The 24041-nt window shown below is 36.1% G+C and overlaps 3 protein-coding genes across 3 annotated transcripts in view; 2 read left to right on the top strand and 1 right to left on the bottom strand.

The window, feature by feature from the left end:
- Positions 1-24041, bottom strand: part of LOC6646221 (calcitonin gene-related peptide type 1 receptor) — a 44401-nt gene extending 20360 nt beyond the window's left edge. The window contains exon 1 of the mRNA XM_023177829.2: positions 23483-24041. The gene's annotated coding sequence lies outside the window, so the exon portion shown is untranslated. The remainder of the gene's footprint in view (positions 1-23482) is intronic.
- Positions 6291-7195, top strand: LOC26529531 (vitellin-degrading protease). The gene has a single exon (XM_015177709.3). It carries the CDS (start codon positions 6310-6312, stop codon positions 7102-7104), a length of 795 nt encoding a protein of 264 aa, XP_015033195.1. The 5' UTR covers positions 6291-6309; the 3' UTR covers positions 7105-7195.
- Positions 7417-8307, top strand: LOC6646222 (trypsin-1). Its single transcript, XM_002068781.4, has one exon. The coding sequence runs from the start codon at positions 7431-7433 to the stop codon at positions 8226-8228; it is 798 nt and encodes a 265-aa protein (XP_002068817.3). The 5' UTR covers positions 7417-7430; the 3' UTR covers positions 8229-8307.

Genomic DNA, 24041 nt, shown 5'->3' with positions numbered 1-24041 from the left:
GAAATGGGTTTAAAATTTGCTCAAATGCAACAAGAAAATATCTTAGGGCTCCGCTGGCATAAGTATGCACATACATACATATGTGTGAAAGAGAAGGGCAACGCTGTCTTATGTGTGTGCGTTTGTCCAAATTATTCGCTGGTGTTACATGTGTGTTCTTTCCTTTTTTTTGTAATTTTTGTTTTCTGTGCTTTTGCTTATTAAAATACAAGAAATTTCTAGTGAGAAAGTGTAGGAGAAAGAGCAAGAGACTAAGAAGAGAGCAAACGAAAGAATAATTCCAAAATAAAATGGTAAGGTGAGTGCAATTTAAGCTATTCTATTTTAAACTATTCTTTTAATGTTGAATGATAAAACTGTTATTGATTTACTCTTGGTAATTCTAAATAAGGTGTAAGTATGTACATTTGCATATGTGAGTGTCCATGTCCTGCTTGCGTATCTGAAAATACCCGTAAGTATCAAATAACCCCGCAGACAACGTCTCGCATTAAGTTAGGCAATATTATTCACCTAATTTGGCAGACAATAATTTTGCAAAAATTCTGAGCCATTGAAACATGTTTGTCAGAAGCAAAATAACTCAAAAAACGATCGTCACAATATTCACACCGTCACTAAGGACAAATGAGTGACAAAGTCGCCCGTGTGTCGTGATTGATCCTCTGCTAAATGTCGCCGCAAATTCGTTTGTCGTCGGCGATTCTTCGGCGATTTCCCAAAAGCTTTAAGCATCGAAATAAAACTGAACAAACTGAGTGAATTGACTCATTCAAAAAAAGACAAGTTATTTAAAGCATTGATTAACTGTGGTTGTTAGAATTAATATCTTTTATTTTTATCTCTTTTTATTATCCTTTTTTGGACTTTCTAATTTGAATATATACATACATAGGAATATACAATGTAACATTATTTTTCTGAAGATTATCAGGTATATATTTCAAATAATGTTACCAATACATGCAAAATTAAAATTTTCGCAGTCAAGTCATAAAATTCAAAAAATCCAAACCTCGGATTTAAATACAATATTATTCACTGAATAAATCAAATAGTTATCAACCCATTTGAGTTTATTTTTATTATAAAAAGAATGGCTACTTGTCGGTTGACTTGACTAAGTGAAATTGTTTAAAGTCGACGTGTGACTGCTGATTTATATGTAAGTACATACAAATATGTTTCTGTGTTTCTCCCTCTCTTTCTCTCTCTCTCTCTCTCTCTCTGTCTCGGTTTCTCCTTTTGTTAAAAGTAGCTTCATATATCAAATAAAATACCCAAAAAAGCAAATATGAAATAACTCAACAGGCGAAAGCCGTGCCCCTCTAGCAACAACAACAACACTGTAACGAGGACATATGTTATGCTCTTTTATGGCCCAGAGAAAAAAACAAAAAACGCTCGAGGATTATGCCCGTAAGGACGATAAGAAGCAGAGCAAGATTGATAGAATGAATATGTGCAAAAAGAAGAAGACGAAACCGATTATAAAGCAAGATAAAAACAAAAAGAGAAAGGTGCATCGAAGCCTGATGAAATCCTAATGGAATAATTTTGTAAGAAACTTTATACCAAAAAAAGGTCAAAGGTAAGTCCAAAAAAGGTCAAGGGTATACATGTGGTCAGTAAAGGCTGCAGGTTGCAGCAGCACACAAAAAAATGCCTGCAGTCAACTGCGGCAGCTTTGTGCCACATTTTTGCTTTGTGTGGCAAGATTTTCTTTTACAAAGGACCAACATTGTTTTCGCCTATGCTGGGCCCAAGGTTCATTGCTTCTCACTTAACTAAACCTAAGCCACGCACCCACTCAACGGCTAGTAGACGAGAAGACGACCCACCAACAACAAAAACAACAAACCACATCTTGGGTTTAAAATGAAATACGTGCCACACGTGTTAAATGCGAATTTCTTAGCTCAACAATTGCAACATTTGCATATGTGAAATGGAATGAGACAGACTAAGAGGAGTGAGTAGGAGGAAGTGCGAGATTCAGTCAGTTTTGGGTTTTACATTGTTATTTGTCTTAACTGGGCTGATGTTTGTCGTGTTGTTTTTTTTTTTTGGTTTGTTCTTTTCAAATGTCTCTTGCGGTCTGTCGTGCAGCTGTTCGCTCCGCTCAGCTCAACTTAACTCAAAGGCAAAGCCAGCGCATTCCTTGATATCCTTTTCACGAAGAGCAAAAGAAACCAGAGAACGCAAAAAGAAAAAAAAAGTGTCACAATCTTGGCAACAAGACAAGCTCTCTTGACTACCTTTTTGCCCAACCCACGCACACACACACACACACACACACACAACCGCTCGGGCTAAGCTTCTGCCACTGAAATCCAACAGTTATTCATCCTGATACCCTGTGACAAAGGTTCATATACTCTTGATGTATGTTGTCATGTGAAAAGCTTTGTAATTCACTATGATGAGTTTCTATAAGGATCTCCTAAAAGGTAAGAATATTCACAGTAATTTATTTTAGTTGAACTCCTTTACTAACATTTTTTACAGTCTACTCTTAGATTAAGCAATTCTGCTACATCAAATTTCTTAGGTCCTTCATTAAAAACCTTGAATTTACTATTGCTTTGACGAAACTATTTAACTATTTATTAAAAATCAAATCAAATTATCCATTACCAAGGAAAGACTATGATTACTTTATATGTACTATAAATTTTGTCTTAAAGTTTCCAACAAAATATTTCAATAGGGTTTCAAAAGACAAAATTTTCAGCCCTCTTCAACATTAAGAAACATTTATTTTGTACTTTTCTCCTTTCCTTAAGTCCCAATTATCAAATTTCTCCCCATTCTTCCATTAATTGACATCTTCCTTGGTATTCCATTTCAAACCCTTCCAGGATATCTTTATAGTCGTCTATAGATTTCCTTTTCTAAACGTTTTTAGCTTTTTTTCCATTGTATTTAACTTTGTCATTCGCTGCTTATTTGTTGTTGGCTTTCGCTTATGTACTTTGATTTCAACAACTTTTTTTTTATTTTGTTTTTCGTGTTTTTGGCTTTTTGTTTTCTTATTCCCTCTCACTTTCTGTGATGCTTTTTGTTTCAAGAACTTTTCTTAAGCTGCGAATTGTTTTTCACTTGCCTAGGTAACGCCCTTCAACAAAAAGAACGAAAAAAAACAGTTCTCTAAATTTGTTTATGCTCAGCAATTTGAAAACTTGTTAGATACAACAAAAATATATATTCTTTTTATATATAATCTTGAGGTTGTTTTCTCTTAAATTGAATTGAAATGCTCTTGAGAAAGTAAACTAATTGATTTCGACTTGTTCTCTCGCAAATTGGTTGGAACTTTACTTATGTAGCTCACGCTTTTAGCCAGCCAGGACTTCCGAGTCGCGTTCAGCAAAACGTTTCCAATTCATATCAATAACATTATGGCCATGGACGAGGAGGTGAAAGGTGGTGGAGTGGTGGATCAACGGGGTTTGGGGATGATTTAGGTCGAATTCCCACGCACTTTTTATCAGCAATTTTCGGCACGTTTCATTGAGTTTTGTTTAAAATGTGTTTACAATTGACTTGGCTGACTTGGAAGAGGCCACAAATTGCTTTCCTCCCCGCTGTATTCCCTTCCCCCAATTTTCGGGGCGGTGGTAACACCTTGAACCCAACGAACAGTCCATAATGTCAATTGGCAGGCAGTTTGATTTTCATATTTCATTTCATTTTGCAATTTTCTTTGCCATTCATATGGAAATGCTTTTGCCTGGTCCCGTCTCGGTCGCCTCGCCCCTTCTCGCTGCTCAATTGCCTATCATGTGGAACTCGGTTGGGTTGGGTTTCTCTTGGCTGCCTTTTGTGCTTTTAGATGATGTCAAAGTGTCGTCGTCGTCGTCGTCTATATAGAAGCATAATGACTGAACAATAGAGTCGGAGTCAGTTGTCGTCGCCTTTCAAATGGGGCAAAGAATAGGCAGATGGCGATTGATTCAATAGATACATTTGGTCAATTCTTTCTTTTTGTATGTTATTTTGCATAAAAGTTAAACGAAATGTTTACTTGCGCATGGTTTTTTGTTCAACAATTAAACTATCTTTCACTTGAACTGAAACTAAATTAAAACTTCCCATGTCCAGCAAAAGTTTTTAATTAAAATCAAAAGTTTCTTCAGCAACAAAACTTGTTTGGTGGAGTGTATCGAGTGGAGAACATAATCGAACTGTGAATCTAATCACAATCAATAAGTTGAAATCCAAACTACGTCAGTTAAAATCAGGAGCGGTTTAACCCCACAAAAAACTGGCCAGGGGGCAAAGTATCGTTCCAACTAACTCTGCGGGTCTATGTAGCCCTCAAGGCTTCTCCAACAAAAGTTTAAATTAAAACCAGAATTCGTTTTAAAATAGAAATAGATAGAGGTACCAAAAGCCCTTGGTTATCATTTTCTACCGAAATACGCTACACATTAAATCCAAAAAGAAAATGATAAAGGTTGATAGCTCGCAAGCATCGAGTGTTGGGTTAAGATTAAAGAGTAATTAAAATGTAAAACTTAAATAACGAATTGATAATTCAATAACCAAAAAGCATGGACATGGCCAGAATATTGTTTAAGGGGGAGCAGGAATAAAATTATTTCTGGACAGCAAATATCAAGGAAGCTAAGTATATATATCTTTTAATATATCATTTCACAGAAGAACACTTTCAACTCCTGTAATTTTTATACCATGCATAAAGTGAAATTATATGTTTTCCATTATTTTGTTGAATTTACTTATTTAACTTTAACGTATACTTAGGTATTAATCATGCGACGAAAAGTTTTTGCCACCCTCGTGATTTTGTAACATTTTTGTATAATCATAAAATATGTTCTATTTATGTCCGTAAAAATTGGCAGAATATAATAGAGTTGATTTTATAATCTGCGGCTTACGATGAATTTTGCACTATTCTTAAATAAAACAACAATTCAAATTATATAATATGCATTTCCTGGTCTTAAGAGCTTTAGTTTCGCCAAATTAATGCAAATTAACTTGAGATAAAGCAAATCTCCCGATCCTATATAAGTGGAAATTTTATGACCATGATCCATACAGTTAACTTTCACCATGTTGTCAGCTAACGGTGTTGCACTTGCTTTTGGCCTGGTAATTGTCTTGTCTGGGAATGGCTTCTTTTTCGCTGAAGCCGTCATTGGAGGGGAATTCGCTCGTGCAGGACAATTTCCCCATATGGCTGCCTTGCTTGTGAATGGCGTTCTTCAATGTGGTGGTTCCTTGATCTCACAGTCAGTTGTCCTTACCGCTGCCCACTGCTTTGTGGGGCAACATATCATTACGATGAAAGTTATTATCGGCACCTCCGATTTAAGTTATGGCTACGGACAAACCTTTAATGTTAAAAAATTCATTATTCATCCAAACTTCAACTACGAGAGCAGGGACTACGATATTGGATTGCTTTGGCTAAATGGACAAGTTGAATTTAATGAATATGTACAAACAATTGCAATGGGCTATCCCGGTGTCGACAACCCAGCAAATTTCGCCACTATCTGCGGTTTCGGTGGCATAGATCAGTTCGAAAATAAGCAAAGTCGTCTGATATATGCCGATATTCAGCTATGGAGTCGTAATTATTGCAATAATTACAATCTTCCTTTCATAACGGACCGCATGATTTGTGCAGGAGATCCGCGTGGACGAGGCACGTGTCAAGGAGATTCGGGTGGACCTTTAATTGTAAATGGCATACTAATGGGAGTTGCATCGTGGATTTTCGGATGTGGCGCAGTGTATCGGCCGTCCGTTTTTACATCGGTGACTCATGTTCGTGGGTGGATAGATCAAAATCTTAATGTCTAAAACAAAAACGTTCTTCTTAGCAGATTCCTCATAAACTCACAATAATTATCAAATTATTTTGTTTTTGTATCCAACTCGTTCGCTTTCTTTAAGTGAAAGTTCATCGAACTTTTCGAACTTATCGAACTTTGCAAATAACGTATTTTCGTTCACACGATTGAATTTTTCTTAATACATAATACATAATACATCAATCTATCTACCAAATTTGCTGCCTCTAGCTCATATAGCCTTTGATGTCTAGGTGATCAGGTAGACGGACCAATCGCCATTGCTCGGCCATAAATATCATGGTTTTGAACCATTCTTAATTAGAATTACGGTTATTATTAGAAAATTGTGTTTCCTGTTTGTAAAAGAATTAGTTTCGCAAATTAAATGCGTTTTAACACAGTTATATAATTTAAATCTGTCGATTCTATATAAGTGGCGTTCTATTTGATGTGATTCTTTCAGTCAACTTTTACCATGTTGTCAATTAAAAGTGTGGTTCCTGCTTTTTGTCTCCTGCTCATTATCAGTAGTAGTGAATTGGTGTTTGCTGCTGCCCTAGATATTAAGCAAGTTGGTATCATTGGCGGTCAAAATGCTAGTGCAGGACAGATTCCCTATCACGTTTGTTTGCAAATGAATGGCTTTGTAGGCGGGTGCCGATGTAGCGGTTCCTTGATCACAGAGACACTTGTCCTTACCGCTGCCCACTGCCTTCAGGGGGAAGCCGTCACCAAGTTTAAGGTTATTGCTGGTGTCATTGACTTAAACGAGGCTAACAATGGACAAACTTTTGATGCTAAAAAATTCATCATTCATCCAAGATTTAACATGGAGACATTGGATTACGATATTGCATTGCTTCGCCTAAGTAAACCAGCTTTATTGAATGCGAATGTCCAAACGATTGCCATGGTTGCTGCCGATTACAAGTATCCAGAAGGTGCGGAAGCACTTACCAGCGGATTCGGTGAAATCAACCCAAATGGCGATACGCAAAGTCATCTAAAATTCGCACATATTGAACTATGGGGTCCAAAAATTTGCACTTTCAAGTATTTTCCTGAAATAACGGAACGTATGATTTGCGCAGGGGATCCGCTTGGACAAAAGGGTCCATGCAGAGGTGATTCCGGTGGCCCTTTAACTATCAATGGCACTCTTTTTGCGGTCTATTCATTTGGATTTGGGTGTGGCATACCATTTTATCCGTCCGTCTTTTCATATGTGCCTCGCTTTCGTCAGTGGATAGATGCAAATATGTCGATCTAGGTTTACAAACTATATATATTTATTTTTATCTTAGTTTATAATGATTACATTTGATGATGTTAAATAGAAACCAGCTATGTACATTTGTCTAGATTCCTCTTTTTCTTTTGGTATACTTTAAATCATTAAATGGCCACTATGCAAAGTAATGTGTTATTTGGATATCACATTATTTACCTGTGACAATTTGCTATGGATTTTATCTATGAAATTCACATTAAAGTATTATGTGATAATTTTCACTCGCTTTAACACTATTATTTGAGATTGTTAGTAATCTGTAAAACAATTTTAGTTTTACTTGTACTTTTCTTTAGGAAAAATCAATGCAGTCGTATCTCACTATGTCGACGCCTAATAAAGATGCAACTTTACTTTGCCTGCTAGTTGCTCTACTAAGTAATAGCATCTGCTCTGTTGCCACTTTTGATGCTAGTATGTTGCGTACCATTGGTGGTCAAATTTCAGGACCAGGACAGGTTCCGTATGTAGTGGCCTTGACCCTGAATGGATTTCGTCATTGTGGCGGTGCTTTGATCTCAGAGACAATCGTCCTAACTGCTGCTCATTGCACTTGGGGCTATCAACCAAGCCAAATGAATGTTATTGCAGGCATAAACGATCTGAATAGTCTCGTTGGACAAGTTCTCGATGTTGCTGAACTTATTAACCATTCACAGTTCATACCTGGGCAGTGGGATTACGACATTGCATTGGTTCGTTTGAGTAGCCCTGTAAAGTTCGACGGTAAGGTGCAAAAGATTCCATTGGCAGATTCCGATTCCGAATATCCGGGAAATAAGGTGGGAACTGTGAGCGGATTTGGTGCCATAAATAAGAAGCTCGATGTGCAAACATTCCTGAGATCCGCCCAGGTTCCAATTTGGGGTCGGTTATATTGTAATAAGATAATTCCTGACATTATGGATCGAAAGCTTTGCGCAGGAAATAGGAGTGGATTGGTGGGTGCATGCCAAGGAGATTCTGGTGGTCCCCTGTCCGTGGATGGCAAACTCTTTGGCGTTGTATCTTGGGGATATAATTGTGGCACAGCTGGTGAGCCATCCGTCTACTCTTATGTACCTGCCTATCGTTCATGGATCTATCTAAATTCTCAAGTATAAAAAGTGATTAAATAACAAAATTTCTAAACAGGAACCAAAGAGAAGATAGAAATAATAAAAATCAGGAAAACAAATAATATGCCAGATATGTATATCTCTTTTGAATTTACAAACTGTTTTTCTGTGAGTAAGCTCAAAGCGTCTGCCCTACTCTATTGACTGTCGAGCTTTCTATTAGGTAAATTTATAGTTACTCAATTCATCAATACAGAAACAAAACCATCAAAGGTACTCAGAATCGATTTATATTGACTATGTATATAGTGGTCCGATCCACACGATTTTTATATTTCACCTCAAACAGACTACAAATATGTGCCTTAAATACCAAGTTTAATTCCAATGGCTTTTAAATTGGCGGCGTAGAGTGTATACGAACCGACCGACGGACGAACAGACGGACATGGCTTTATCGACTCAGTTTCTCATGCTGATCAATATTTCTGATTAATTGTCACTCAAAGAATGTCTCTTTATTTGATTTCTCTCGTAATTCAAGATTGTCTGTCTCTTTGTGAAAGAGCCGTTATCTTTATCTTAAGATCTATGTATTGCACAGGAGATCTTATTGGAGTTTATCATAAGGGGTAATAAGTACCCCGAAGTATAAACTTGGCTCTGATATTACTACAATATCTATTTATGGTGTCGAGAATTTTATAATACACTCTGCAAGGGTATACAAAATTATAAGATAAGATATTACTTTATCAACAAACATTCAATTTAGCAAACGGTGGACTTTCTATCGACCTTATCATAAGTTAGACACTTCATAGCACTGCACGCTAGAACAAGTTGTGAATTATTTCTCTATTATCACGACGAAAACGCACACCAAAAATTGACCCCATCCTCTAACAAACTGTTGCCAAACTTCGAACGATGGCTTCAGGTAAAACATATTAACAACGAATTAGGAAGTCATCGCGGAGCCCTAAGGTAACAAAAGTCAAAAGGGCAACATCCACTTCCTTAGAGAGGGAGAGAGAGAGAGAGACAGCGGAATCAAGAACTTTAACTTTGTTGTTTGTTGCATGTTTATTTACTTGGCATCTTTTTCTCTCTCTTCATCTTTTTCGACAGATGCCACTCGGCTGCTAATGAAATTTCACTTATTGTAGTTAATTAATTTAGTTTGTGTGTGTAGTGTCTGTAATTTGGTTTCACTTCTTCTTCTTCTTGAAGATATTTTGCCCTGCGGTTGACAACAATATGGGCAACAAAAAAGGATGAAGCGACAGCTATATGAACATTGAGCATAAATCTGCCTTGCCGCACCACACGAAACAAATGACTCTCAAACTGCCCTCCATCCACAACTTGTTGTCCTCTTTCCTTCTCACAGTGTATCTGACAGATACAATCGCAAGTCCATTACAAGCCCCAACTGTCTGTCGGTATTACAATGTAAAAGTATAAGACTCTGCGTGTTGGTAGGTGGGTGTATGGGTGTCTGTGTTTGTTGTGTGTGTTGTATGTTGCGCTCTGCTGCTCTTTAATCCAGCTGGTTGACCACTATTGTGTCCCACTATCTCTTATCTGATTTGCCTTTTGCCCGCTGCAGGCCAATTTCAAAGGAAATCTTTTTTTGTTCCATTCGTTTCATTTTTGTTTTCGTGTTATTGCAAATGTTTGTGCTGTTTGTTATGGTATATTCTCTCTGTGTGTGTGTGTTTGTGTGTGTTATCGTTACTCTGATTGCTCGTTGCCTTTTTGCCAATTAAAACCATGTTGCCCTTTTGCCGTATAATTCAATAAAAGTGTGCCAAATGTATTGAATTGCCATACCGAAAATTTGGCACAAATCCAAAAAGAAATTGCAAAGAATGTAACTTTGTTTAATGCCGAAACTTTGATACTCTTGCAGTTCCTTGAAATTGAATCACAAAATGTATAAGTAGAATTTAAATAGAAAATTTAAAGAGGTTAAAAATAAAGGCAGTGATGGGGAATGCTTTTACCAAGTTTTTAGCAAAAAGTCAAGATTGATATATTTAAAAAGAAATCTGAAATGTCGTAAGAACACGAAAAAGAAAAATCAAAATTCCTCTAAAAAATCTTCTTCCGCCTATAATAACAACAAATTATAGTCGTCCATTCTCTTCTATATTGACAGATATAAGCTGAAACATGGAATTACTAAAAACTAGTTTTGCACAGGCGAAACAGACATACAAGGTATTAGAGCAACTAAAAAACTGACTCTTCTTTGTCGCATTTGTTAAGCTTCTTTCATCTTTCAAACGGATTTGCTTACTAAAACCAATACAAATGACGAAAAAAAGGATTATTTAGAAATCGTATTAAAAAGGTGCAGTTTGGGGCATCTTGTTTGATGAACAAGACAGCGAAAAAAAGTTGGCTAAATGTTGAAAAATGTGTGTTAAAGACTGAACGAGACTAATTTTCATGCTCCTTCAGACTCTTGAGAGGCTAATGCATCGTGTAATAGCTTTTTAAATAAACGCCACTATAAACTTAATATATTGATTGTCCTTGACTGTGTAGGAAAGTAATTTTATTTTATTAAAAAACCGAATTCTTAGTATTGTAAATTCTAAAAATGAGTCAGGAGACCTTTGTTTCTTACGCAGTTTTCTACTAATCGTTTCTTCTTTAAAAGTTGTTTGAAATCTTGTTTCCAAGTCCCATCAACCACCGTAGTCCAGCAACCGTTTTTTTATCCCAAAGCACCAAACAAAACATTGTTATTTAAAGGTCTGCTAATTATTTTGAAACGCTTTCAAAACAAAGAAGAGAGTATACATTATGTGTTATTGCTTCTGCTATATGGAGAATGGCCTTTTGGGTGGTTGGCTTAACTCCGAGTAGAGTCTGTGTGGGCTGTAGATTTTGCAGGATTATTTATGGCAAGTTTGTATAACTTTCGGTTTGATAAGCATCAGGAGAACTATCCTAGATTTTTTTTTTTCTACCCGTGTGCTGCATAATTTAACATGAGTTTTGCATATTGCAACATTCATGGCCATGCGGCATGTGCGGCATAATGAATGCATGGAATGCAAAGTATGAAGTGGCTTTCAGTTAATTTGCTATTTGAATTTGATTTGAGCATGACAACAACAACAACAACAGCAACACAAAAAAATGTTATTTAATTTTCATCACATCAATTATTTTCAATTAATTTCAGACCAACAAAGTAAAAAATAAAGGGAGAAACACAACAACTGTAACAGACAGCCCTACAGAAAATTCCACAAAAACACATAAAATTATCCTTCATTTTTCAAATACCTAGACATTTATGTACTTAACACACTTCACACTCAATTGCCTTAACAACTCTTAGCCATGGAGAGAAAGAGAGAGAGAGTGAGCGGTGGGCAGGATATGGAAGAAACGGAAACCTTGAGGCTCTACCAAATGTTGATAAAGTAGAGAGAAAAAGTATGAGTAGGAGACGAAGATGCCTCGAAAGGAAGCTTGCTTGAAATGAATTTTTAGACAGTGAATTATGTTGATGTTGCCTCAGCCTACCTCCTCCTACTTCCTTTGGGATGTTCTCCTTTTTCAAGCTTTTTCTATATGCTTTGGGGCGGTATCTTAATTACCTGCAATTTTGTAGCCACAAAAAAGACGGCCCAAACAACAAAAAAAAAAAAACGTGGGAAATTGTTGGAAAAAGGCGGCAGACAAAAGGCTTTTTGATAAGCACACGCAAAGGGCTTCTCGTTCTTCGTTTCTATTAAGCGTTTTAATTTCAATGGGGCTGAAGGGACGTTGTCATGCCTTCTCCCCCACCCACACCCACACAACGGTCGCCTTTCGTCCTGTTAAAAGGATATGCTTAATGTATGGATTTTTATTTTTCGTGTTTCATTTTGGGAGGGTTTTCTTTTCAGGGTAATAAAAAGTCTGCAAACTGCCCGCCGCAATGCTTATAATATGCAATAACTTGGCATAAATTACGCGCCACTCCGCCCCGCAAATCTTCTCATTGCCCTCTGCCCACTTGGTGTAATTGCTATTTATGCATATTTAATCAACTGGCCGGACGTGTATGTGGTTAAGGCAAAAGCTGAGCCAAGGATTTAATTAAAATAAACGAAACAAACCGAAACGAAACGAAACGAGAAAAAGGGTAAAGGAAGTAGGAAAACTCAACCATATTCTTCTGATTAAAATGGCCTGTCAAGAGTTTCTCCTTTTGGCAAAGGGAAAATCTTATGCTCAGTCACGAATTACAATTACATATAACTTCAATTCGAACGATGAGTAAGTGAGGGGGAAAGGAACAGAGTCAGCGTATACTGAAGTACTAGTCGTATAATGACCCATAAATAAACCAAGTTAAATAGGGCCACAGAGCTGATTTGATTGCCATTGCATGCCAAAACACAACAAAAGAAAAGAAAAAATACAGAAAAACGATTCCAATTCCCAATAAATAGACAAGCCATGTGAAGATAGACATTTGTGTGAATACAACAAACAATTGAACAACTATCAGGAGAGCCAGCTGAAGGCCGGGAGACAGACAGACAGATAGACAGTCATACTGATTGTAATACAAATAACAGGATATTATATACATATCCTACGAATGAGCTGTGATATATATACCCCCATTGCTAACTATATTTAACTAAACTCATTAGCCAAGCGGCAAGATAAGGGTCAAATGGTCATAGAAGAAAATTACACTTGAAATACATAAATATTCCATGAAGCGCCATCTTCATCTATTATTTGTATAATTATAGGCAATTAAAATATATTAACGCAACACTTGGTAAACCAAAGTAGAAAATTTGTTGTTAAAAATTTAATTTTAGCAATTTCAGAGGAGTCCACAGAAAAAAGAAACTAAAAGAAATAGAAATATACCTATGTAAGTCTGTCCTTCTTTGGCTAGAGCTAAAAACTATTTCTTGGTAAGTGAGAGATAATTAGTGAGTTGGCTTTTCTATGATTGAATGCATTGAAAATTCCAAAAATTCCTACTTTAGATAGAACTTTTGATGATTGATGATGATTGATAACAATCCATTTAACTACAAGACTAATAGACATAATTGCGCCCATTTTACATATATATGTATGTAGGTACAGTTTACATGACAAGAATTAGTCAATAACATTACGGTACAAAATTTCCTTTTTGCTTTTAAATTTAAAAACTTTACCCCAAGCCTGAGAAGCCATAGGAAAATTTCATTTTCATTTCACATTGCCCTTTTTACAAATTATATTAAATCCAATTCAACAAGAAATGTCTATCATTAAAATCTTTCATACTCCATTAGGAAGAAACCATTTTATGCATTATGACTTTCCATTTGGCATTTCATTTTTCTTGCGGTGTAGTAAAACTTTAACCACTGCAAGCACATTAAGTGCAGCTGTCTCTATCTTTGGCCTCTTGTCAATATAAATATATATGTATACATACATATATTAACATGGTTAGGGCCAGTTGCTGTTGCTCTTACTTACATTTTTAATTCATTTCATTCAAGCAAAAATAGCTACGAAATGCCAAATGGCATTAGCCAAGTCAGAAAAAAAGATGGCAAAGTGCTGACTGAATGTGAATCTGGTTCGTATCCTACTGCTTTGCATTCGAGTGGGAAGACCCAACAACCAAAATTGGGCTGTGGCTGGTCTTGTGTGACTTTTGGGACATTTTTTTTGGGGGGAGGGGGGGTTGTTAATTGAAAGAGAATTTCTTACACATTTTATATAGGTTTATTTTTTGGGGAGTACGGGGCGGGCTTTAATTAATTCGAATGCAACATTTGTTGCTGAAAGTTTTTCGTCCTTGGGTGTGTGTTTGTGTGTCGTTGTGGTTGTTGTTGTGGTCGAGCAGGACTAATTAGCGCCTTGTCACACAGAGAAAGACCAAAAACAGAAACTGAAACTCATTTGCTCAGTTAACATGCGGGCGGCTTTTTTTGTGTTTCTTCCTCGCAGCTTCAACAAAGAGGCTAACTAATGAAGTTAAAATGTGATTTGTACATATATAAAAAAAGGCTCCGAATCGGTTCAAAGTTATGTCATTTAACACTGATCGAATTTCTCAAGAGATCTTTATTTTAAATATTTTTGGATTGTTTATAAAAAAGTGATAGAAATATTCTGATAATACGTGTTTTTGTTTTATTATTGTGATTTCCTGTTTTTATCGAACGAAAGTTTCTCAAAATTCAGTTACTATCGACAACACATTTTAATATTATTTTATTGTTTTAATAAATTCTCCAATTCTTTTTTATAATATTTGCCCCACTGTGCCATAGCAACACATAGCAAAGAGTGGCAAGGCAAAGGCGACAATTTGACAATCTTTTGACTGTTGAGTGCCAGCAATTGCATGATTTTAATTAAGTTTTTCTCTCGCCGTTTTCTTTAATTACTCATCATAGGCAAATTGAGGGCACAATTATGCCACAAATTGTGCTCAATTCACATTTTGAGGCGTTTGTATCGTGGGCGTAGATGGATTTTGTGGGTGCCGCCGTTTTGTCTTTCATACAAGTCAGTTCTTCTTTTGTTTTTATAATGCAATTTTCATGTTTTCACTGCAATTTTCACCAACGCACATCAACAGAAAAAAAAAACAAACAGAAGAAGTCGCATAAGAAGAAGCTGTCGAAGCTATCTCACACTTTGTATGCGTGCCTGCTTCTACATGTGTGTGTGTGGTGCTTCTTGGAACATTGCCACATGTGCCAGCACTGCCACCATCTATTGTCGCCACATAAATATTACACATACGTCGCATTGCAGCCACCGCTGCGGGGCAATGACAAAGTCAGACTAACCTGATTTATACAAAACTCAAGTGAAAGGTAAGAACCCCGCAGCCAAGTTGACAAATGTCTACATTAACATTGCCCACACAAGCACCCTTCCAACTGCCGCCATAAGGAAAACAAAGCGAGGTAAATATGTTTACTACTGTTTATGAATGAAGATTGCCCGACTACACCTCAAAGGCACGTAGAACTCTTGCCAAGAGTCATGAGTAATTGGAATGCAAATAGAAATGATAAAGTTTATGATTTCGGCGAAAAACTATGAAACTATAGGTAAAGCCATATAACTAGAGTTGTTATTCATAACGAAGGACTTCTAGAAACAGCTGCTTCATTAAAAAACAGATTTAGCCTTTTGCAAGGAGTATGAAGGAATGTTCTTAGATATAATCATCAACCTTCACCTGCCGCAACAAATTCGCCGGTAAATCGAATTTTCAGTCTGCTTAACGGAAGTTGCACGAATATTAATCACAAGTGATTGAAGGAAAATGGAAATAATCGATTAATCGGACGATATTTTTATACCCTTGCAAAAAGGGTATATTAATTTTGGTCAAAAGTGTGCAACCCATAGAAGGAAGCATCTCTGACCATATAAAGTATATATATTCTTGATCAGCACGACGAGACGAGTTCAAATCGCCATGTCCGTCCGTCCGTCCGTCCGTCCGTCCGTCCGTCCGTCTGGATCAACGCAAACTCCTCCTAGACCGTTGAAGCTACAGAGTTGAAATTATGCATGTAGGCTTGTATATACTGCAGGCGTTGTATATCTCGAATTCAGCCGGATCGGATCACTGTATCATATAGCTCCCATACAAATGGCAAAGTCACGAACAGTGATTTTTCCTTATAACTTCGTTATTTTCTGAGCTATGATCATGAAATTTAATATTGTTGAGTTAATTACACATATAAACGACTATGCCAAATTTGATCAAGATCGGGTGACTATATCATATAGCTCCCATAGGAACGATCTTTCGAAAACAGTGACTTTTGTCAATAACTTCGTTACTTTTGACGCGATTGCTTTCAAATTAAACATTTGTTAGTTTAATATCTCTATTAATGACTGTGCCAAATTTGATAAGGATCGGGTAACTATATCATATAGCTCCCATAGGAACAATCGGTGGAAAACAGTGACTTTGATCAATATCTTCGTTATTTCCTATGCTAAGATTGTAGGCCGTTCTTTCGGACACATTAGCCCTTTTAGCTTAAACGTTTTTCCACTTTGATGGCTATAAAGGTAAGGAAAGAGTTACCAAAAAAATTGCAAGGGTATACAAACTTTGACGCGGTCGAAGTTAGCCCCGGTCCTCTGGTTAAGTTTGTCTTGAGTTTGAAAGCAACAGCAAGTAGAAAAGACTTACACTAGAATCTATATTATGCATTTCTATTTGGGAATTAAGAAAGTGTTGTATGTATAAGTGGGAAGTGGCTAATCTGTTCCTCTGCTAAAAAAGCTAAAATTTATTAAGTTGAGTTCGTCCAGAATTTGAGAAGTAATAATAATTTTGTGGGCTCATATAGTACAGCAAATTTAACTTAGCCAGTAGAAACGTTTTTTAGGCTTTCATTTGTTTTCTATAGTTATTTATAGCTAAAACTGAGTTAGCAGAATCTTGAAAATTAATTTTTTTCATAGCGTAGGTCTAAAAATGTTGTATACCACGAGGCGATTATTTGAAATATTAATCGTTTAACGATTTAATTAATCGATAGTTATATTTCGATACAAACAAATCGCGAGCTTGAGTAAAACAATCGATTATTACGGATCATATGATTACTCGTGTAATCACTAGACCTAACTTACTCAAACTATTTCATTGCAAAATGAAATCGAGTTTCAGTACTCAACAGACTTATATTGTTGATATGCCGAACCATCCACCAACTTTTTTCTCCTACGAAGACAAGCAGAGAATATAAAAGACTACGACAATATTTTTACCAATGAAAATGCAAGTGAAAGTGGGCTAACATTCTTTGCCATTTCTTAGCCTGGCTACCAAAACACCAACAACGCATCTTGCGGAGCAAAAGTTACCCTTAAAGAAAAACTAATTTAAGTTTTTTGGAAAGTTTTTGTGCCAAAAAGTGACAGACCCTTTTTTTAAACACGTTGCTTTTGGTGTGTTATTAAAGGCTTAAGGATGATGTCTGTTAGACAAGCCACATTTACTTTCACAATATTCGTCTTCAGAATTCAGAACATATGATTTGAGAATGTGAATGCTACTTACAGGTTATCGTATTTCTACGTATAACTTGAGAAATATATAAAGCAATCGATAATTTTCAATAATCTGAATGTATCTAATTTAAGTCTAATAATAAAAAAAATTTTCAATAATCTGAATGTATCTAATTTAAGTCTAATAATAAAAACTGTCAAATTCAACCCTTTTTCCTGTTTTCATCATAAACCGTGTCTCTTTTTTTTACGATTTTTAGGGAAATTAAATTTTATGACTTAACTTTATTATCAAATTAATCGATTACGTATCGGTTCGGGGTAAATTTAAACGCACATGCATTTTATTAGATCGTTAAGAGAGCATTCTAAGAAAACTTGTCCTTTTGAAAAGTATTTGTGAATACTTGAAAAGAATTTAAATTTAATTTCAGCTAAAAAGTTTTTCGCCAAAAAGAAAATCACTTATCTGAAAATGAATCCCGCAAACAACTTTAACTGTCTTTTACAGCTCTCTGCACCCACGCAGACAGAGAAAGACAGAGAAAGAGTGAGATGCACGCATCATTTAATCGCAATTTATTTACAACCAAAAACTATTTTGCGGTTGTGGTTCACGCGTCTGTGGTTCGCTTCGATGGAATGATGGAACCTGCCCCCCTGATGGGTGACGACGTGACGGGAGACGTGGCCTAGAGTCAGCCAAAGACTGGCAACGACAAATATTTATGGCAAAAAAGAACACTTTTTTTTTTTGGGTGCCATTTTGATGTGCAGCTGTCAACGATTTGGTTTCTTTACTATAAAACATACAAAACGTACATTTCGGTGTTTTCTTTTCGTTTCATGAAGATTTTCTTTTGACACTTGTCTTCCGGTTTTGATAAAGGCCGCCGTTGCCGGCGCTGTGATGTGTCAATCAAACCTCTGAGTTGAAGTCAAAGGGCTTTATGCCAGTCCATAGCATTTCATGGCATGGAGTGGCGTCGGCATCTTCATGTTGCAGTTAATGGCAACAAGTTTTCTGACAAGGCGAGCCATGATATAGAGCAAGGCAATTTGCGCGTGATTTATGATACTAACTGGCATCAAGGGCAAGATGCCCTAGAGGGGGGTTTGGATGGCCAATGTAACCTTATCTAAAAAGCATATCAATGTTGCCGCTTCTTCAGATCAGAGACGAGAGCGAGAGACCGGGAGTAAACGGAAGTGACCACCCGTTAAATACAAGTTGGCAGCAACAGGTGTTACCTATCTGTATATCCATGTCGGTTGCTTAATTTATGGACAAGTCGAACCATGAACAGGACACAGGAACATGAACCGAAACCAAAGTCAGAGCCAGAGCCAGAGCTCGAGCTCTGCTAGAGTCTGTCCAGGTGATTGCAAAATGTTGCAATTGATTAATGTCAGCGTGTGCCTTCAATTTAAGTTTTGGTTTTGCTTTGCTGCCTTTGCCAGTTCTTTGACTATTCTGGGCGTGTGTGCGCTTGTGTGGCATGCAGCATGTGGCATGTGAATGTTGCTGCTTCATTAGTGTTGACAGCAAAGCACAAAGCTGTGATGATGTGATGTGCCCTTGCTCGTCTCTCTTCACCGCATCATCATCCTTAGCTTTTTTTTTTGGAAGGATATTTTATCATTGGCAAATGTTTGTGGAAATAGTTCCAAGTTCTTTAAAACTGCAGAGAGTAAACTTCGTTACACTTTTAGCCATCAATTTATCTTTAGTTTCTTGCGTTTCGTTTCGTTCCGTTTTTATTTTTTCTAACAAGCTTTCAATTACGAATTAAATTGATTTAGTTTCATGGGCGTAGTAACTCTAATTGATTTTAAAATAAAATAAATAATTAATTTAGACCCAACAATTTCTCTTGGTTTGACAAAGTTGTTTGCCTTTCTGATAATGATTAAATGACATAAAATTTGTATATTGCCTTATCTGTTTGATTGATAAGAACTTAAAAAGTCTTTTCCTTTCCAAATTCAAAATTGTATGATTGTGAGATCAAATGGAATACCCCTTTTATCTCCTGCCACCCATGGACACAAAGACAAAAGAGTCGGAATAAAAAAAGAAGTCAGCTAAGAGAAGCAAAAAATCACGATTCAACCGATTAAGGCAAGGCCTGGCTGGCAGCTGGTTTTTGTTTTTTTCTTACTTTGAAATGTTTAACCAGCAGACAAATAAGTTGATTGTTTTGCGGGACGTAAATGATACTGACAGGCCCCATGGATCTATCGTATGTTGTTGTTGCTTTGCTAGATTCAAGCTGTCCAACTGTCCGTCCATTCAACCATCCGAGTAGCAGCTAGCAAAGGCGAAACTTAATTTCTACATTTGCTGTAAGCTCTGATAAAAGAAAGGAATGAGAGAGAGAAAGATGCAGTTGAGTGGGTAAAACTGGTAGCCAAAGACTCGAGGAGAGCATTCTGATGATGCCACTAACTGGCTGACTGACTGACTGACTGACTGACTGACTAACTGACTGACTGAATAAGTGAATGAATGCCTGTGGACGACGACTATGTGACTCTTCTCTTTGCAGCACGCATCTGGTCCCATTAGTCGCCTTTTAGTGCTTGTTAAATTCCAATTAACAACTTTTTGTAGCTGCTGCTGTTAGACAGAGTTGCCCTTGTTGCTGTTCCTTTTAAGGTGACACGCAACCACCCCCTTCTCCCAATTCTCTGCCCCTTTCGTTTCGTTTCTTGCCATAGAAGTCGTCTTCACATTAATTGAACTGACAAGTTTTTTTTGTTTTTGTGTCTTTGACAAATCTTCCCAGTTGATGACTCACTGGCCACAAATCAAATATAATTTGCAATTGGCTTAAAATGCATTGTAACTCTTTATGGCTAACCCGGCCAATAACAATTCATTTTAATTTATCCCCATTAGCTTATGACCAGGCTGGGATTCGCATTTCGCATACGTTTCTATAGTTTTGTTCAATCGTTCATTCATTGTCTATTCTCAATTCATAGGAATAATGAAAATTAATTGAAAAACCAATCATTTTTTTTGTTGTTTAGATTTTCTTTGTATCGTGTCTGTGTGTGTGTGTGTGTGTGAAAATTACTTGTGTGTCTGTCTGTCTGTCCGTACGTCAGTCAGTAGTCTGTATGTCTATCTTGTGTGCTTGTCTGTCTTCTCTTCACTTTGATTTTTGTTTTTTGGTGGGGGGCGTTTTATGTTTCAATTTTTTTTGCCTAAAATAGCTCAAAAATAGCTGAAAATTGCAATTAATTATAAATGTTAAATACAATAATAAACAATTGATATAAGAAATGAATTAGCTGTTGATTGTATATCTGCCGCTGTTGGGGAACACAGGGAGAGATATGGAGAGAGAGGGAGGGGGAGGGATGCCTATTCAATTATTAAAAAATTTAACGAGTTAAATGAAATTTTGCAATTGATAAAAACATAATCGTTAACCCATGATCGGTGTGCATACAAATTGCCATAAAGTTATTGACTTTTAACTGGTTTAGTGCCACAGTCGATTAGCAGTTGATATTTACAAACGATTAAGGCAACATCAGTTGACTTTTAAGGGCCGATTTTAGAGCTCTCATCAAGTAGGATGTAGAAACCGTTTCAGCAGTTAATCACACGGAAGTGAATTAAGAGTGAGTTTTTTTGACAAGGGAAGGTTTAACATTTTGGGAAAGAAATCATCATCATATTGACTTCGATATTTTTATCAGAAAACACTTCCTGTTTTATTTTATTTATAATGTATGGGGGTGTGAATTATTAAAATAATGACGTTAATTTAGAGTATAAGCCTTGCAAGATAACAACACAATATTAGTTAATTGATTCTAAAATTGTAATTTTTTTTTTAATTTTTTTAAATTTTAATTTTTAGAAATTTAATTTAAAAATTCGTCGACCAAAATTATAATATTAAAACAATGATATTTAACAATTTCTTCTATATACATATGCCTATAGACATTTTGGTTTTAAAGCTGTGGTAGAAACAGCTTGAATCGAATGCTAGTATCATCCTTTGAGAAATATTCAACTCCGGGTGTACATTTATATGAGAAAATAAGGAAATCTAAGCCTCAAAGCATACATATACTTAAATTCTATATATCTCGTTTTAAAAATAGTATTGAACCTGTAAAATAAAAAATGATTTGCCTCTTATTTAAGCTATTCGAGGCAAGAGAAAAATCGCAAAAAATTATTTATGCAAATCTAAGAACAATACTAAGACTAAGAAATGCCCAAAATTACGTAGTCAGAATTTGAGATAAAGGGAAATATCCCCACAATCAACAGACTCAAAAGTAAACACTTTAAAAACAAATTGTGAATTCCATATTCGAAAGTGTTTTGTGAGAAATAGAAAACGGGAAGATAAAAATTATCTCAAAACAAACATAATAACTAATCAACTTAGATACAAATTTATAAACTTTTATGAAATAGTTCTAGCATATAAGTTAGTGTTAAAATAATATATATGTTTGCACATACATTTATCGTTCTATATTTGCAACGAAATGTGTGCGAAAAGCCGCGCCTGCCAACTGTTTGTTTGTTTCAATAATGGGATATGTCAATCAAAAATTTTAATTCTCGATAAATTGAATTCTTTTTTTTTTTTTATTGGGGAGGATGGAAATGTTAATTAACAATTATATATAATTGCATGGTCTCTTCGATGACGATGACAGAAGAACAAAGAAATGCCAAAGGCAAAAAGCCGAAACCAAAAATATAATTTTTGTTAGTTTTCCCAGCAGTTCCAGCAGTTTCTATACATAGAGAGAGAGAGATACGGCTAAATCATGTAAATCAGCTATATATCTTAGTCAACGACATTATTTACCTAATGCGGATGCATTTTAGTGACCACGTGAAGAGAAAATTAGCAACAACAACAATAGCAACATGTGGCAATAAAAGCAAAATGCATTTAACCCACTCATATATACACACACACACACACATAGACACAAACACCTACTAAGACAGATTTTCCTGGCAACAATTTATTGTTTAAACTAAAAGTAAATTCATTTTAGCTGATAAATATATATACAAATATATATATAGTTTATTCTATGTATGTGTGTGCGTGTGTGTCTCTATGTGTACCTACTACTTACTTGAAGCACAAGAAGAATAAGAACATTCTGATAGGTGCAGTTACTTATTTTCGAGTCGAGTTGAGCGCCACGTAATCGCTTAATGGCAAATAGACAATATATATATACAAACAGATACATATGTATATATAATGTATATATAGAGTTGGGTGAACAGTCAGCCGGGCTATGTTTGCTCGTTAGTAGGCTCAACTTGTAACATTGACAAATTATATTAGATATATCATGATCATCGGGCATAATGATGATAATGTCGCCTTGTCGGCCATATCATGAAAATCATTTTGTTCAACAATTAAAGACATTTTGGCTGGAGATCGAAAGATTTATGACTTTAAAGCGTGCGTCAGCCAGGAAAAAAAAAACAACAAAATACAAAATGTTGGCAAATGCTGCTACTAAAGAGTGAGTAAATCGCGGAGTGTGGTAATTGGGGGAGAAAAGTCCAAAAAGTTAACTTTGATTTATGCAACTGAGATTTGGCCAAGCAGAAGACACCAATAGGCAAAATTCCGATGACTTAAAACTTAATTCCAACGACTTTAAGATACTCTCTGACAATTTTGAATTCTTGGATTAAGAGTTCCATCATTTCTTGACTAGTTTTCCTTTCTCAATATTAGTAGTGTCTTATATATATCTCTTTGTGCTTGAAAAAGTTATGAATATCGATTTTAAAACAAGTTAGATTTTATATTTTTATTGACTATTTACAAGATGATCAAAAGTTAATTCCTGTTGCGACAGTTTTCATATGCCCGTTTACCTCATTGCCTGATGTAGAGTATAAAATGAAAGAAAAGGCCAAACAAAGCCAATTTACACTTTGCATAATCCTTTTGAAGACATTTCCTTTTCTTTTTCTTCTTTATCCTCTTGGCCATTAACATAATGGCCAAGAAATCGAAGCAGTTTTTTTCTCTTTTTTTTCCAGAAGTGTTGAAATTTTTTATAACAAGTGTAGATAAACTCAATTTGAAGCGGTGGAGAATGAAGTGAAGAGGACAGAGGTGGGTGTTGCGTGGGAGGACAATCATAATTTCCTTTTTTTTGTCGTTGTTGTTTTCATGTGTGAAATGAATGTTGTCGATGAGTGGGGAGTGGAAGGGGCTCGTAAGTTAACTTACCACAAAAGAAAAAGGTGTTGCTTTTGTTGCTAATTGAATTAGTTGTTAATTTATGATTATGTTTTCACTGGGAATTTATGTCGGATTAAGGGCTTTGACACTACAAATGGTTGTGGGCTGGGTGGGAGGGCTGAGGCATGAGGGTTTTGGGGTTGGGGGTTCACTTGATTAAATGCCTTTGCCACACACACGCACTTGCCACTTGCCACTGTGCCACTCAGCGATAACAATGCGGTGGAAATAAAGTCGTGTTTCTTTATGCGTTCCTCCACCGCCTCTTTTATTTTTTGCTCGTTTTCGTTTTTAATGGCCACTCTTCATCGCGTTAATAATAAACTGTAGTTGCAGTATTTATTTTGATTTCTTTTCGCACAACAACAAACACTCAAAACAGATGTGCCCCGGCATCCATCCATCCAACCATTCATTCATTCATCTAACCAACCACACACACTCTCACACACACACACTGAGATTCCACTTTTCTATATATCCGCATTCGCGCGTGGCGTTCTGAATACGCGGCAGTTGAACAGCAACTGAAATCCAAGCTAAATCC

Source organism: Drosophila willistoni (assembly GCF_018902025.1).
Source record: "Drosophila willistoni isolate 14030-0811.24 chromosome 2L unlocalized genomic scaffold, UCI_dwil_1.1 Seg72.1, whole genome shotgun sequence".
Classification (NCBI taxonomy): Eukaryota; Metazoa; Arthropoda; class Insecta; order Diptera; family Drosophilidae; genus Drosophila; species Drosophila willistoni.
This window is presented reverse-complemented; position numbering and strand designations above follow the sequence as displayed.

What these genes read in the sequence shown, in the direction of transcription:
- LOC6646222 (XM_002068781.4), top strand. Translation starts at nt 7,431, where the DNA reads ATGCAGTCGTATCTCACTATGTCGACGCCTAATAAAGATGCAACTTTA.
- LOC26529531 (XM_015177709.3), top strand. Translation starts at nt 6,310, where the DNA reads ATGTTGTCAATTAAAAGTGTGGTTCCTGCTTTTTGTCTCCTGCTCATT.